The 16,944-nt window shown below is 36.1% G+C and overlaps 1 protein-coding gene across 2 annotated transcripts in view; it reads left to right on the forward strand.

The window, feature by feature from the left end:
* The window catches only part of SLC4A4 (solute carrier family 4 (sodium bicarbonate cotransporter), member 4), a 209,139-nt gene that overhangs the window by 52,975 nt on the left and 139,220 nt on the right, over positions 1 to 16,944 (forward strand). For both annotated transcript variants that reach the window (XM_008579814.1, XM_008579815.1), the window contains exon 4: positions 6,044 to 6,120. In XM_008579814.1, coding sequence (XP_008578036.1) covers positions 6,044 to 6,120 — 77 coding nt within the window. The remainder of the gene's footprint in view (positions 1 to 6,043; positions 6,121 to 16,944) is intronic.

The raw sequence follows: 16,944 nt of genomic DNA on the forward strand, positions 1-16,944 counted from the left end.
AAAAAAAAAAAAAAAAAAAAAAAAAAAAAAAAAAAAAAAAAAAAAATGAAACAAGCAGAAATACCCAGATTTTTTTCTGAGTTATGAAATTCCTTCAAAGGACTCCTAACCAATGGTATTTTTAACTTTCCTTATTCTAATATTTACATTTAAAATATTTCTGTATTTTATTTAGGGAGTGGGAAATGAGAATGGGTTGAGGGTTCTAAAGACAAGCTTACTTTATAATTATTTTTGGTGGGGACAGCTCTTGGTAACCTGTTGCTGTGGAAAACTAGGAAACTGTCTGACAAAAATCTAAGCTTATCTTGTAGCCATTTTCTAGACTTTCTGATTAAACTCATTTTAATATTCCAAGTTATTTATTCTCCTTGCCCCATTGCATTCCCGTTTTTAGTAGTTGAAAGGGGGAAGAATTACAGTTGGAATAACCTGAAATGTGGAAAACCAATATGGAAATAATGGAGAACTGGCTGTAGGTACATTGTGGAATTTTACTAACACCTGGCTATGACTATGAATTAGGACATTCAGACTCATGGGATATTATTCTTTTATAATTTTATTGCTATTGCTTCTAATGTCCTTTATTCTTTGTCACAGAGCTGTGCTTTGAGGCTACTATTTAGTTACAGTGGTAAACAGAGTAGCTGAGTTCAATATTTTTTTCCCTTCTTTTCTTGATGAAAATGAAAAAGTAAAGAAATACTACGAACTCCATCTTTGGGAACAACTAAGTTGTAAACCAGGAACATATCTCCCTTAAACATCCTTAATGATGTTATACTGCACATAATTGGCATGTAAACAGAATATATTCATTGTAGTTGTACATTACATTTTCTCTTCATTAGACACAAAGTTTATGTGTTTATGTAAGTTTATGTAAGCAACATAAAGTGATTGGTTTTCTTCTCAGAAACAGTGGGGTTAGTTTTAAGAGATCCAGGTTTAAATTGTGGTTTTACTACTTTTTGTGTGACCATGAACTTAATCTCCTTGAAGTTCATTTGTTTATCCATAAAGTGGGAATAATAATACTAGCCTCACAGTGTTGATATGAGGATTAAATAAGATAATGTAAGTTAAAGTACCTAGTACTCAAAAAGATTGGTTGACCCTTAATCTTGGATATAGACATCTTTTGGTAGATTTGTTATGTCAGCAAAGGTGTGGGGGTAGGAATATCAGTGGGTCTTTAAGGTACAGAACACGTTAACATGCAGTATTCTAAAACTACATTTACTATTAGTTTTATGGTCCCAAGCAGTGCAAATCAGACCCATACCTCCAAATTTTCTGACATAAACACTCAGATTCACTTATATGTGTGTTATATGTAAGCTACCCTAGTTATTTTTAATGCTAAAATGTTATTTAGTTGTTACTAAGATTACAAAACCCAGTTTATTTCATAGGCCATGGATCTTTGTTTTAGTTTGTCCCTAGGTTTTCTCTTGGCTCATTATGGAGGTATGAGGTGAAGGGGGAATTTAGGTGTCATTGTATTACATACATATTTACATTTTTTATCTATCATGTACACATTTAAATATCATTCTCTTCCTGTGCTTACTTTCTCCTCCCTCCTTTTTTACTGTATCTAATAGATATAATTGCAGAGGACTTTATGAATCATTACATGTATGCTAAAGAATAACAATGATTTTCAAACTTAGTACACTATGTAATTAATTAATTTTTATAGAAACAGTATGTACCTGCCAAGTGGGTACTTTGAAAATGAAAGTGCATTTGATTGTGTGAAACTGCTTGAAAATGTGATTCTCCAAAGCTTTCTTTTTCTCATAGCCAGAAAACAGTGATATGGGAATTAATTATAATTATGCACTTGAGACTGGTTCTCTTCTTTTTAAAATCAAACTTAAAAAGAACAGTTTCTCTGGACCAAGAACAATCACAAGACATTTGTATGCCCTGTATTTTAGATGGAATAGGCCTACTAGGGGTAGCTGTGAGTGAATGAATCGCCACCTTCCCAAGAAGGAACATAGTGTACCTTTGTATTTCACCTTTTTGGTACAAGGTGACATTTTCCTCTAGTACCCCAACTCAGTCAGGATTACAATATAATGAGTTTACATTATAGGCCAAAACTCTAGATAGAAAGCACTTATTTATTCTGATAATGTGTCTTATTGAGTGTTAGGTGCAAAATATACACAGTAGAACGTTATTAGGGTCCTGTGTTGTAACAGTTTCCTGGGTTTGCTAAAATGCCACACACGAATTTCTGATTCCCACATATAATCTGGTTTGTAATCTCTTTTGGCTTTTGTCCTTCTCTTCTTTGATTTGGGTAATATGTTTCTGGAAAAGGTTGATTAAACAGTGAGTTTCCAAAACAAAATTATTTATTTGATAGTGTAAGTGAGGATTCAGAGAAAAAGCCAAGTATGATCTTTTTGTGTGTGTTCATTTGGCGAGCATGCTAATTTAATAATTTGTTTGAGATATATAGCTTAGAGCAGTAGTTTGGAGGAGGGTGGTTATTAGAATTACCCCTCTGGCTACTCCCATTTATATGTGCTTTTTTCAACTCAGATTGCAACTAGAACACATCCTGTTATAGCTAGAAATTGGTAAGGGGCCACATAAAATGGTTACATTGTGTTAAGTTGTAATGTTGAATATACTAATTATACTGATTTGAGCATCACATATTGCACATGGATATTGATATTTAACGCTGTACTCCACAGATATATATACAATCAATTACGTTCAATTAAAAAAAAAGATAACTTGTTTATTTAGAGCAGTGGTTGAATCTTTAGCATGCTTCAGAATCATTTGGAGGGTTGCTGAGAACCCACATTGCTGTACTCCATACCCACAGTTTTGATAGAGTTGGTCTGGGACGAGTCCTAAGAATTTGCATTCCTACCAAGTGCTCAGGTGATGCAAATGCTGCCAGTCTGGGGATGACACTTTGGGAACCATTGATTTAGAGCAGTAAGAAGGATTTGTCTCTTGTTCAAAGTCTTGAGGAGTGGGTGTGGGGAGTTCATTAGGGAGGGAGGTGGGGCAAGATTGGAGAATGTTGATCATCTTGCTTACTTACCTAGGGTATTGACTTCCAAACTCTTACAGTGTATTACAAAGTTAAACATTAGTGAAGCTGTTAATATTAATTACTTTTATTACAAGATTAGGAGGGTCAATAGATCTGATTGTTTCTTAACATCAGTCTTCTCTTCTCCATCTGATTTCTCCATCTTCCTTTGACCTGTGACTTCCTCTGCCCCCCGTTTATAGTATAAATATAGATAGCCATATGTGTTAGTCTCTTTCTGTTGTTTATAGCAGAACACCTGAAACGGGGTAATTTATAAAGAAATGAAATTTATTTCTTACAGTTCGGAGGCTGGGAAGCCCAAGGTCCAGGGAATACATCTGAAGAAGCCCTTCTTCTCAGTGTTGACTTCTTATAGCAATGAAGGGTATCACATGGCGAGAATGGCCTGAGCAAGAAAGAGCTAACCTTCTCACTTGCTCTCCTTATAAAGCCATCAGAACCATGCCCATGATAATTCATTACTTCATGAATGGATGAATCTATTCATGAGGGTACAGTCCTCACAATCTAATCACCTCTCAAAGGCCCCACTTTTCAAATACTATAATTGGATTTCCCACCCTCTTAACACTGCTAAGTGGAGATCGAATTTCCAATATGTGAACTTTTGGGGGACACATTTGACTCATAGCACCATACTACAACTGTCTTTCAGAAATGATGAGGCACTGTATGTGGTTTCTTGGAACATCAATCAAGGTTATCATTATAATAAAGATGTTATTCATTTGGCTTCTATCTGTTAAGATGTTGCAGCAGTTAGGACAATATCTGGGCTGAAATGTACCTTTGCAGTAATTATAAAGAATTTCCAAAGAAAATCAATGAGTTTAGGCTATTGCCCAGGAAATTTTAATTACTTAATGATAACCTGCCTTCGGATTATTTCAATACTGCCACTTACATACAATTGATTTGATGGTTAGAAATCAGTATTACCTATTCATTTACACAAGCAGCTTTTAACTTATGCTGAGACTTTGTTGCTTTAGGAATATATAGTACCAGATTTCTTCACTTATTCAGGCAGACTTTCACCCAGTTTGTCCAAATAACTAGTTATGTTATTAAATGTAAAGTGCAAAATTATACCTACTCATCATTTTCTATTAGTTTTAATCTCAGCATTATTTGAGGGCATTCGTATTTTACCTGGTGTCTTTTGTATTGAGTGGACACTTTAAATCTAGGATGCGGTTGAAAGAAGAAAATGTGGACTTCAAAGGGGTTCTTTTAATTTTGCTGTTAAAGCATTTTTTCAGATGTTACTTTCCTTTGAATAATGCTTTGTGCTCAAATTTTCCTAGAATAAAACACCCTACCAGGTAAAGGATTTAAGAGATCTGGGCTGTGCTCACTCAGTGAAATGCAGCAGAGTGGAAAATATCCTGTCTTGGCAGCTCAAAAAAATTATGATTTTTCTGATCTAGTTGTTAAAGGCAATTATATTACTTAAAGAGATGCTGTTATATAGACTAACTTATTAGGAGTAGATTTTAGTCTTTTGTAAAATTGTGTGTTGAAGATTCTATCTGAAGGAATTAAAGTCTGTAATCTAAAGAATCTTTTGGAAGCAAATATGAAGCTGTCTTCGAACTTCAGTGCTTCTTTTCAACCCTTGTCCCCTTACTGTGAAGACCAGCCTGAGTCAGATCATTGAGGACTAATGATTAATTCATTACTCAGCACCCTGCAGGGGTTGGGTCAAACACCCTGGCTAGTTATTCTTTTGCTTACTAAGCCTAGAAATTTCAGGTCCAACTGGAGAATGAAAGTTAAGTGTTCTGTTGATTAACATGGTCTACTTAAAAATAGTCTATATCTCTTTTGGATGTCCCTTCTCTCTATTCATGTGTAACAGGGTTGGAAATCATTGGGTGGATGGCCAGTGAATTTTATTTACAGCAGCTATATTGCCAGGAAGATATTGCTTATTTTAGTTTGGCAAATGGGAATGCAGAGTAGTAAGGGAGCCTGGGATAACACTTCTTTGAGGCAAAGAATGGGGATTCTAGATCAGATGCCCACTACAAAGAAATATTCTTGATCAAAGTATTAGCAGGACAAGAGGTAATAAATTATATTTAGATAGGATGAATAAGTTCTGGTTTTCTATTGCATAGTAGGATGACTATGGTTAACAGTTAAGTTTTGTATACTACTTGATAGCTAGAGGAGAGGCTTTTAAATGTTTTCCCCACAAAGAAATGATAAATGTTTGAGGTAATGGTTACATTAACTACCTTGACCCAATCATTATACAACATATTTATGTATCAAAACATCAGATCGTACCATCAGCATGTACAATTTCAGTGTGTCAATTAAAATAAATAAATAAATAGGTTTAAAAAATGCTAACTGGGAGAGATCATATAAAATGCTTAGCACATGATAATCACTCAATAAATGTTAGTTATGTATATATAAAAGTGTTAGCCGGAGAAGGGAATGCAGGTAGCTTTGGGGGTTGTTCAGAATGGTGCTCTAGGAAGGGCTGTGGAGGCCTGGGGAGAGACAGTCTGGGCCTGCATCCAAGGCCAGCTCTACTGAGGAAAGAGCTGATCTCTGCAGGTGACAGGAAGAAGAAAAGAACCCAGGTAGATTAGCATGTGTGTGAAGGGTAGAGAGAAAAGGTGAACCAAACCAGGAGTATATTTATGTTCATGCTTGTTGTTTTAAGAGTTCCTTTCAAAGTTTAACTTATCTCGAAACAGAATCAGGCAATAAGACTTATACAGCTATTTGGGATTTTACATACTTTCCATTTAACCATGTTTGTACTCCAACCTGGGCTCTGGAAAACTCTTCAGGAAAATCCTAACATGATTAAAAGCACCATCGCCATTCTCATCATCATTTACTAGCATTTATGAAGTATGCAACTGGTCTTTGTGTTTTTGAAAAGAAGTCTTTAATTAGAGTTCACTTGTGTTTTTCCAGGTAGCCCAGCCATGACCCATAGGAATCTGACTTCCTCCAGTCTGAATGACATTTCTGATAAACCAGAGAAGGACCAGGTAAGCAAAGAATGCTTGCTTCTTTGAAATGCAAGACAATGTATGTCTAAGAAAAGATTAGCTGGGAAAAGATTAGCAATGATGGTTGCCTCACTTATAATGGCCCATTCTGTGCAGATGGGAGTTTGTGCTTTCTCTGAGGGAAGGGGAAGCAGTCTGTGAAGAGAGCTGGCATCAGCAGACAAGAATTTGGGTCTCCTCCAGTACTTAGAGATGCATTCACTGGGGCAATTTAAATCTCGGACCTGCAGTTGTCTCAGCTTTAAAATAGTAATGATCTCTGCCCTAGGTTTGCTGTGGGGATTAAATGAGATAATTTATGAAAAAGTGATTTGGTAAACTATAAAGGGCTAAGAAATGCTGGCAGTTGGTAACTTTTGGGGGATACTTGTAATGAAAACTAAATTGTCTCATTAGCTGTATATTTTTTTGGTCTATTGAAACATATAATTAAGTAGCCTATGTGAAATGAAGCAATCAGATTTTGAATTTCTGTTTGCTTTCTTTTGAAAAGAATATGGTAGAAACTGGGCTGTGTTCCCAGCTGGGTAGGTGTCTGTGGAAGGAGATTATATTTCAAGAATATAGTATATTAATATTTATAAAAGAATGCTTCCTTAATGGAAAATCTCAAAGCTTCAAAGAAATGAAAGCAGTGTGTTTAAAAAAATGACAGAAATCCTAGCCTGTTTCACCAAGGTTGTAGGAGAAGTGGCATATGTTGGAAAGAGCAAGGAATGTGAAGCAGGAAAATCTGGTCTTGGTTCTCATTCCAAAACTGGCTAGCTGTCTGAAATCTGGTGCTATCCTTCTTATCTTCATTTATTCATTTGTGTTCCCCAGGAGAGGGACTCTCTGGATCAGGACTAATTTCTTTACTTTCTTTCCCCTTTACATTGAGATTAATTCTTGAGTTCTTTAGCTGTTCCTCTTTGAAATGCTGATATAGATTGTTTTCCCTCCTATCTGCCTACCACTTGAAATGATTAGGGAGAAGATCATTTAAATATTGGATATACTGGTAGGTGTATACCAGTAGTGGAAAAGGGAGAACTCAGGCCACTAGAATTTCCCTCAAAGCTATTTTGCACATTATGGCTCCACTCAGAATTTATCCAGCAATGTTGATTATTTATGAGATCTGCCAGGGGTCTTGATCTGGATAAAGCAGTGCAGTAAGTAGGGTTAGGAATATCTGGTTGATAGACTTTTTGAGAAAACCTTCTTTTATTAGGGACAGCTCTTTTCTTGCCAGGAATTTTCACCAAGCAGCTGGCAAATGTGGGCTGAGAGAAATTTCTGACCTTCTTAGACCTCTTTATAGCTGGGCATATGCAGAAGAAGTTTGATGGCTTAAGATGCATATAATATAAGATTTTGTTTCTAGTATTATGTTGGAACATTATGATTTTGGGTATTGATTTTGCTACAAAACCTATGTGATTGGAGATTCTTAAAACCAGAATCTTTGATACCTATTACTAGCATCTCATAGTCATCAATGTTTGCATGAAGATGAAGCCAAGAAGATTTAATTCAGGAATTTTGTTCCTTTTGTTTCCCAAGCTAGTAAACGAAGGTTGATGAATAATCATTATAAGAGCAATTCTCTATTTAAATTGTATCTGTGACAGTAGCTGTAGGTAATCTAATGAGTCCAGTTCTTCCTCCCCAAAAGAGGAAGAAACTCCATTCTTTGCTTTCTACCAAACAGTTTGAAGAGAAACTTTGTAACTCACCCATGTTCTCTTCTACAACCAATGGTAGAGTAGGAATTTAAACTAATATTTCCAGTTTCTATACCTGCTATTCCTATACCTGCTATTGCTTCAAATACAAAAAAGAGCTCTTGGATCATTTTAGGACAAGAAAAAGAAAATCGACTTGAAAATAAGATGAAAGAAGCTATGGTAAACCTGGGCTTTTATTTCTTAACCTGTTTTTTTTTTTTTTTTTTCCTTTCTTTCTGTTTGGGTAGGAAAAAAAGGTTACCAGGCTCAAATTTGTTTTGAAAAAGCTTTTATAATTAATTAGCCAATGTCCTGGAAGTGATCTTGGCAGTAAAGTCGAACTTGTCCTGTGTGCTTGTCCAAGTTGGCCCAAAAAACTTCCATCTGACTGGGACCAAAATTTCTGATTGACTGATTATTCTGCCTGGATACAATTTGAGCAGTTGTGATGGTGCCTTGCGACTTCCTGGAGCTGTATAACTTCCCAGTAGCACAAGAAACGAGTTTAACGTTCAGAATTATGAAGAGGAACAGAATTGCTCTTTCTGACAGCTACATAGTGACAAAATTTGAGGGCATATTTTTTATGAGATTCTGTTTTGGGAAAACAGAAGAAACAAATCTGTGGACTGCACTTTTTCTTTCTGGCTCTGCCAAGCCTATGTACTTAAGATTTCAGTAGCGGCTGCCTTATTGAGAAATAGCTCAAAATAGTTAACAGCAAAAGAGCATAGCCAAAATTTAGGTGATTCAGTGCTTCACAATATTCCAACTTGGATGTTATATTTATTAAGCCGAAAAACACCTGTGGAGAAGTAGAATAAAAAAATACATCTGGAGCTCATCTAGTTGTAAATCTACGTAAATAATCTCTTCTATTTTGTTGCTAGGGAGTATTTTTTTAAAAAAATATTTTCTAGTTATCTTCCCCGATTACCTTAGATTGACTTGTTTTCCTATATTCCTTTTCTATTTTAAAAAATTTACATGTGAGATGGGTGCTCATCAAATGCAGTACCTTTAGTTCTAGATTTCATGTGAGCACAGAATCAGCTTTGAGGACAAGAAAGTTTTTTTCATCATTTTACCTCTAACAGTTTTACCTCTTGTAGAAGTACTGTGCTTTGTGGTACAATGATTTTAAAAGGAGTTGATTTTTTTCAGATTTATCAATAATGCAATAATATCTCAATTACATGTCCACCCTTAAGTGAAATTGCAGTCTGTAGGTTTCGGTGGATACAGTAGGTGTAGAAATATTTTAGAGATTCTCAGGAGACACTTATGGCTCACATAACCTAGTAACTGCTTATCTGGTTATCACTTACATGATAGATACTCATTATTTAACTAGTTTATCTGAAAATCTATCCCACAGGTCTTCTGGTGGAATTTGGCCTAAGGTTAATTACTAAAGTGTATTATAATCATTTTAGCACCATCTATTGCCTATCATCTTTAAATATACTTGGCTGCTTTGATTTCTGATTTTGAAGTCTTGGTCTTTTACAGAAACATCTGAATTTAAATATTTTGTCAGAGAGTAAGAGGATGAAAACATTATACCACATATACTTTTGAAATTGCTAAGCCATGACTGCGTTCAAATAAAATCTAGAAGGAAACATTCTGTGATTGAATGGCCCCAATCCTTTTCTTACACACCTGTGATACAGGGGCGAGTCCACCAAGTTCAGTTGAGATGACTTTTTCATGGTTTGAAGGTATAATTTCAACCCAGGACTCATATAAAGCTCCCCTTAGTATTAATAGGTATTTCATATTCACAGTGACGAAAAACTACAAAAGCAACTCCTTTTCTTTTCCACGGCTCAGCCAGAAAACTCGGCAATCCACACTATGGGTGGGTGGTCTTACTTCACACCACAGAGAAGGTGCAGTGGCTAAGAAGGGCCCATGTTTTCTGAGGTTCTGATATTTGTCTTTAGCATGTTTTCAAGGACCGGTGAGACACTGCTATGCCAGAAGAGCTCTGAATGGATTCACATTTGTGAAAATCCGAGAGCAAAAGTCATGTTGTGAGGAGGTGGTTAGTTGTTAGACGTCCTTAGTCACTAGAGTTTTGGTAGCTGCTGTGAGCTCTCCTGTGGCTCAGTGGCTACAGCTTTTCTTCAGCCAGGGGTCCTTGAAGGGAACTTGGGTAGCCACGCAGTGATTTTACTCAGACCCCTTTCAGAGAGGATCCATTTGTGCTTAGATAATTAATAACACTGATGTTTGTTATCATCTTTTTCATCTCTACAAGAAATTTGACTTAACGTGGCTTCCTTTTCCCACCCTATGTTCTCTTCCATATTTGTAGAGCTTTAACAGTTGATGGTTAGTAGTAGTATTTGAGAGGCAGTGATATTAATACTGATTTCAAGAATTTGTGTGTTTCAAAATTGGACAGTTGAATTTCCCCTTTTATTGATGCTATACTTCCTTGAAAGCCATTTGTTGGGATCGGAAAACTAGCATTCACTTAAAAACAGATTCTTTGTCAGCTTTAAAATGAAGCAGATAATCCTGTATGCAGAACTAAGCTCTATCTTGTGTTTTCAGGTAGGAAAAAGAGGGGCCTTTTGTAAAATTTAAGACTATGGTTTTACATAACTGTGAAGCTGAAATAAATCTGAACTTCTAAATCACCGATATAGCTGTATGCTGCTATGACTTGAGCTAATTTATTTATTCAAAAAGTATATTCTGTGCTAGAAAGTATTCTTAGTGGTAGGTTCCAGAGATGAATGACACAGATACATCTTTTGACTCATGGAGCTTCTGTGCTTTTGAGAAGAGATAGACAATAAACAACAAAGGCAGGTAAAGAAATGAATAGGATAATTTCACATAATAAGTGCTACCTTGAAAATAAAGCAGGGTAAGGTGAAGTATGGGAAAGCCGTTTTAAGTTGGAGGGTTAGCCAGAGAGAAGATCTGGGCAAAAAGGTTTCTAGGTTGAGCAAAAAGCAAGAATAGAGGCCTTGAGGCAGGAATGAGTATGGTGTACTCAACAACAGACAAACCAGAAAGTCTGGAGTGGTTGGAGTAAAGGTGTGCAGGTTTGCAGTGGTAGATGAGGTCAGGCACAGAGGGACCTTTTTATTTATTCTAAGTGCAGTGAGACACTATTTTAGGATTTTTACCTGGAGAGTTCTGTGTTCTGATTTATATTTTAAAAAGATCACTAGGATTCTCTGTGACAGGATGGAGGAATTTGCCAATGTTCTGGATCATCTGATGTTGTTTCTATAGTGAGCATTGTATGAGCACCTCAGAGCATTAAACTGAGAGTTCAATAGACCCAATATAGCCAATTTCTTAATGTGTTAGCCATCGATGTCAAGACCTTACTACTGTCAGCAAAGAAAGTTCTTCTGTGCCATAGAAATATTGTAAGAAAGAAAAAGAGTTTCCTAGTTAAAATATTTTACATGTACACTTAACTATATTCGTTAATTATTATTAATCAAAATTTTAAAATATTTTAATGCACTAGAAATTATTGTAGATCACCAAGAGCAGCAAAATTGAGTTTTTTCTTTCTTGTTTTTTTTGGTGGCTGGCCAGTCTGTATATCTGAACTTTTGACCTTGGTATTATAACACCATGATCTAACCAGCCAGCCTGAGATTGAGCTTTTGAGTGATTGTATCTGTACCTGCAATCCTGCAATCCTTTGTTGATGTTACTGTTGGCTGACATCAGGCATGCCGTGGGGAATGTCACCTGACTCATGAAACCTTCATAGGAGGCCTCGCTGAAGAACGGTGACAGTCTTTATGATTCAGAAAGGAGCATCGGGTCTGTAGGAACAGGACAGAGCAGCCACGAGGGGGTTCTGTGGCACATTCTTACCTTACCCGTGAAAGAATTGAACTCTAGGGATACTGTGTCCCTGTATTCAACATTTAACAAAAGAGACTGTAGTTATTACATATCTTAAATAATAAACTGGTACATTTTATATTTGATGTCATTTTTTTTCTCTTTTCAATGTGTAGCATTCTGCTTCTATGCCAGTATCACAAATACACTTAGAATATATTGCAGAGAGTAGTAGAATGCCATCAACAATAATCTTTGATAGAGGTGTTACCTATATCTGACCAAGACCTCATAAAACAATCTTTTTTTCCTCTTGGAAGTGACAAAATTATTACAAAACTGGAAAACGGCAATATGTCATGATGAACACCCTAAGGGCATGGTTAAAAAACTTTAGAATCGTAAATATATACAGGGAATCATTCCTTATGTGCTATTGTAACATGTTATTATCTATAAATATTTTTTCAAACTTTAGTTTTCTGATGCAAAATCTACAAAATTGCTGTATAATTCAAACAAAGCAAAAATGAATAAAATAGAAAGTGAAAATTTTTATATTCTAACCCTTCAAAATAACAGCTATTAGCAATTTGAGGTAGTCTTTTGGACTTTTTTATGCATACTTTGATATGTATATATGTAAAATAAAAACGAGATCATAGTGTTCTGCAGCTTGAGTTTTTTTTAACTTAACGATACCATGGACACCTACCTTATTCTCCTTAAAGGCTGTATAGTACACATGAGTCATATTTTATTGAATTGATCTTCTATTAATTCATATTGAGTTATTTTCAGTTCCTTGCAATTGCAAATAACCCTTTAAGAAATAACCATATGGTAATTTTTCTGCATTCTTTCATGAGTATTTCTGGAGGAGAAATTTTTATAAGTGGAATTGCTGGGTCACCATGTATTATTAATCCAATCACCTTTCTAAAAGATTGTACCAATCGTGTCCTAGATCTTTTAAACACTTCAATAAATCCTCCTCCACTGCTAAGATACTGTTTGCCAGTCAAATTTGAATTTCTTCTCTATGATTTACTTCACTAAAAGCTTGGTGATTCAGTTAAAGTAAAAAGAATTTCAGTAACTAGCATCTGCTTCCCAGCTCACTTTGGAGGCTTTTTTTCAGAAGCTTAAAATATAGAGATTAAAACTGGGTTCATCCTCCTGGTCTAATTGGATGTCCGAACTGGCTAATTGCCTGTATTCTGAGGTAAAGAGGTGAAAAGTGCAGTGACCGAAGACTTGGCCACCTGTATGTTTCTCACTGCCTCGGCTAAAGGTGTTGCTATTCCCAGCTCTCAGAGAGCTCTTCAGGCTGTGTGGGAATTTCCTTGGCAACCAAAAATGGCTTCATCTCAAGAGCACTACTTGGTGGTCAGCATTTGGGACCAAAATAAAAATTGCAAGAAGAATCGGACAAGTGTTCTCTTTGAAGCATTATTCAACACATTTGCAGCTTGGCTCTGAAGCTCCTTCCTTCCCTCCCCTGCTCCTCCCTCCCACCCCTTAGGAGAATTTTAAGTGAAATAACATCCAGACTGTACAGTTAGTTAAATAAAAAGTTTTATACTTTTTATTTGGAAGTACTTTATTAGGAGCTTTGAAGGAGTGCTGTCATCTGGAATAGCTAATAAAAAGGTCAGGGAACCATTCCTTACATGTTGGGGCATATTTGCAACTCTGCTGCTTCCCGATTTCCCTCTCAACAGGGAGTCTCTGCAGAGGAAATTTATGAAGAGGTCACACCATGGAAGAAAGTTTTCCTTGCTCTTCTTTAGAAAGAGAAGGACTTCCCACTGTTTTCAGCTCACTTGTCTGATTGGTCCAATGGCTGGTTGATTTATTTGCCTCAGCAGAATCTCATGACCTTATCAGTCACCAGCAGAATGTCCTGACTTCTCCATGTGTTATGCCAATGATCTGGTTTCACCCCCTAGAACTGATGAAAACAATACTTCTTTTTCTTTGTTGCCATGTTAAAAGCGCAGCAATAATTTTTTTCTACAATGTGAAAGCCAGTGGTTAATCATACAAGCTGACATTCATGCTTAATCAGTGTTCTATGCATACACATTCGAGAGAGTAGAAAGTAAAACTGAGTCATTGCATAGGGAGCCATTGTAAACTTTGAACTTCAAAATTAGCTGCGCTGTTGACCAATCAGTGGCTCTACTCAATAGTATTGAGTCTATTCCTATGAAAACAATAATTAACAACAGCTGTCATAGCTTAGACACCTACTTACACTAATGCTTTGTGATTGGTTCTATCGACCGCATTTTATATATTGGCAAACTTGAAGCACAAAGGGATTAAGGAATTTTCCTAAAGTTAAATAGCATTGAAGTGGAAGAACTTCATTTGGTCCTAGTGCCTGTGCTCTTAATGAGTGTAATAAATTCTGCCTATTTGTTTTTTTTTTTTTTCCTTTTTGTCTTTTTTCGTGTCTGGCAACGGATCGCAACCCTCAGTGTCGCGCCCGTACCAGACCGGGACCGGCAACGGGATCGCAACCCTCGGTGCTGCGCCCGCACCTCGCTCAGCCAGTGAGCGGGAACTGGTCTGTATGTGGGATCCGAACCCTCAGCGGGAGCGCCACCGTGCTCCCAAGCGGCGCACTGGGCCGGCCCTAAATTCTGCCTATTTGGATTAGATTCTCTTTTGGGTCTCAAGCCACAGAGAAACAGACAGGTGTCCAATTGACGGTTTATGGCCATTGGTTGGTTCTTAAGGCATATATCATGCTGAATAGGCTAATTATCAGAATTGTATTAAAAAAGCCAATAATTAAAAAGATTCTTATGGATCTTATGGTGACTGGATGGAAGTTTTTGGTGCCACAGTGATTAAAAGGCTCAGTGTTGTGTGCCCATACTCTGGGTGGGCTTGGTGGAAGTCAGTGAGAAGAGGATGTATGATTTAAAAAAAGCATAATATATGCACTCAGATTATAAGTTTATATCTATCTGGGGAGAACAAATAAACTGTGTGGTGCTGATAGTAAAGTGCAGCGGGAGTTCAGTGAAAGACAAGATTACTGTGTGGGCCAGAGCTGTCAATCAAAGAGAAACAAGGGACTTTAGAAGCATCTTTCCATTTTAGACAACAAAAATAACAGAAGATAAGAGTTTTAGCCAAATAAAACATTCTTCCTTGGATAAATAATTAGGTAAGAAATGAAAAAAAATAAATTGGAATGCAACTGTCTTCAGTTTGACAATTCAAGTGAATAGCTTATTTTATCCAATAAATGGAAAATATTGTGGCTTTTAGAATTCTTTGAAATAATGGCCAAAGACTACTCAAATTTGATGAAGTAAAACATTTTAATGTTATTATTTATTTATTTATTTATTTTGCAGAGTCACCTGTAGAATTAGCAAAAGTGGATTAGACTGGCTAGTTAACATGTCCACAGACCACGGTGGATAAAAGAGTTAGAACTCACTTGATTTCTGGATTTTCACTTGGGCTTTACTGAAATATCCCATCGTTCTTTGACTTTCAGCCTGTTCGGTATTCATTCTCACTGGAGATGCAGTTACCTCCAGGACATTAAGTCTGACAGATACACATCATTACAATAATAGTTTTTTTTTCTGGTAAAAAGAAAAAGCAATATTTATTGACCTTTCTTTATTAGGCTGATCATAGCTTTGAAGACTTAAATAAGCAGGTTAAACCTTAGTTCTTCTGAATGTCAGTTTTCTGACGCATGGTATAGGTATTGTAATTTAGACTGAACTGCCTTCTCCACAGGTTGTTGTGTGAAAAGTGCTTAATACATTTTAAAATATTATACAAATCTTCATTATCATAGTTCTTCTTCTTCTTATTTATTTATTTATTTATTCCCCTTGTATTCCTCTATTCAATCTTGGCTGCCACAATCAGACAGAAAGCATGAGAATTTTTTTCTTGCATCTGTAGTGGAGTTATTTTTATGGTTTAAATGGGCTGTACTGCTTTTTGGTTTTGTTTTTGTTTTGCAGTAAGATTAGGTGGGATGGAAGTCAATTTTGTTTTAGATACCATTCCTCATCTTTTAAATTTACATTGCTAATTTGGCATTTTGGGATTTTATGCTCTTAACTTGTACACTTTACCTCTCTACCCCCTACTCTAATGAAACCTGTCTGGCTGTATTTCCATGAATATTGTTATTGTGTGACCATTTCTATTGGACCCAAATGTCTCTTTTTCTCTCCACTTTTCCAAGTCTGACTTTTACTTCAAAACCTTTTAAATGCTACTTTTTCCTTGTATCCATCCTTGAATATTCCAGCTGATGTTAATTACTTCTGTCTTGAATTTCTAGCACCATCTAGTACTTACTATTTGCTTCACTAATTTGTCCCTTTACATGGACTCACATGTTGGCTATTGTTTTCTATGTGGATGTCTCACCTTCTCTACTGTGGGCGAGGCAGGAGTCTTGTGAGTTAATTGCTGAAGGTAATGATGATAATGACTAATTAGGGAGAATAAGCTTCTTACCCTTTCTCTCAGAACGTTTTTTTTTTAAGGCTGAGAAAATGACTATGACTATGACTTTTTTTGAGAAATGTGATTTCTCAGAGTATTGTTATTGTCTTATCTTTTCATTCTGGCAACTTTAAAAATTGGTATTTCTTATGAGCACTGGCAGAGTGTTTCATCATATTAACTGGTTGCTTGAAGTGCACATTCTTGCCCATCTCATACATTTTTAATTTTTTTCATTTGGGGCAATCATGTAAATGCTAACATTTCAAATACAGTTTGCTCTTTCATTTGTTAAAATCCATTTACACATTTTTCTTATAATGAAAACTGAATGAACATAGTTAGCTGGCTGATTGACATAGCTGAAAGACGATGCCGAATCATTTTTTTTCCTTTATTTAAAACAAAATGTAGTGCGTCTCAAGGACATATTGTAAAAGCCAGCTGTCAGCACAGAAAGATGTTCTATTGTAAGATGACATGGTATTGCCAAGTTTTTCCAAGTGTAGTTCATTTCAAATCATGGACCGTACAACATTCTGTTTTCAGATATGAGCTACTTCATTTTTTATGACATGAAATAGTGCAAAATTAGGGGTAAGGCAGATCAAACCTAGAAAGGATTTATCAATGAATGGGATTTATTATTGGACTTACTAGTCATATACATTATAACCCTGTCTCACTTATACATTTTTCTTTTTGTTTGTTTGTTTGTTTGTTGACTGGCTGGTATGGGGATCCAAACCCTTGACCTTGGTGT

Source organism: Galeopterus variegatus, unplaced genomic scaffold, assembly GCF_000696425.1.
Source record: "Galeopterus variegatus unplaced genomic scaffold, G_variegatus-3.0.2 Scaffold1961, whole genome shotgun sequence".
Classification (NCBI taxonomy): Eukaryota; Metazoa; Chordata; class Mammalia; order Dermoptera; family Cynocephalidae; genus Galeopterus; species Galeopterus variegatus.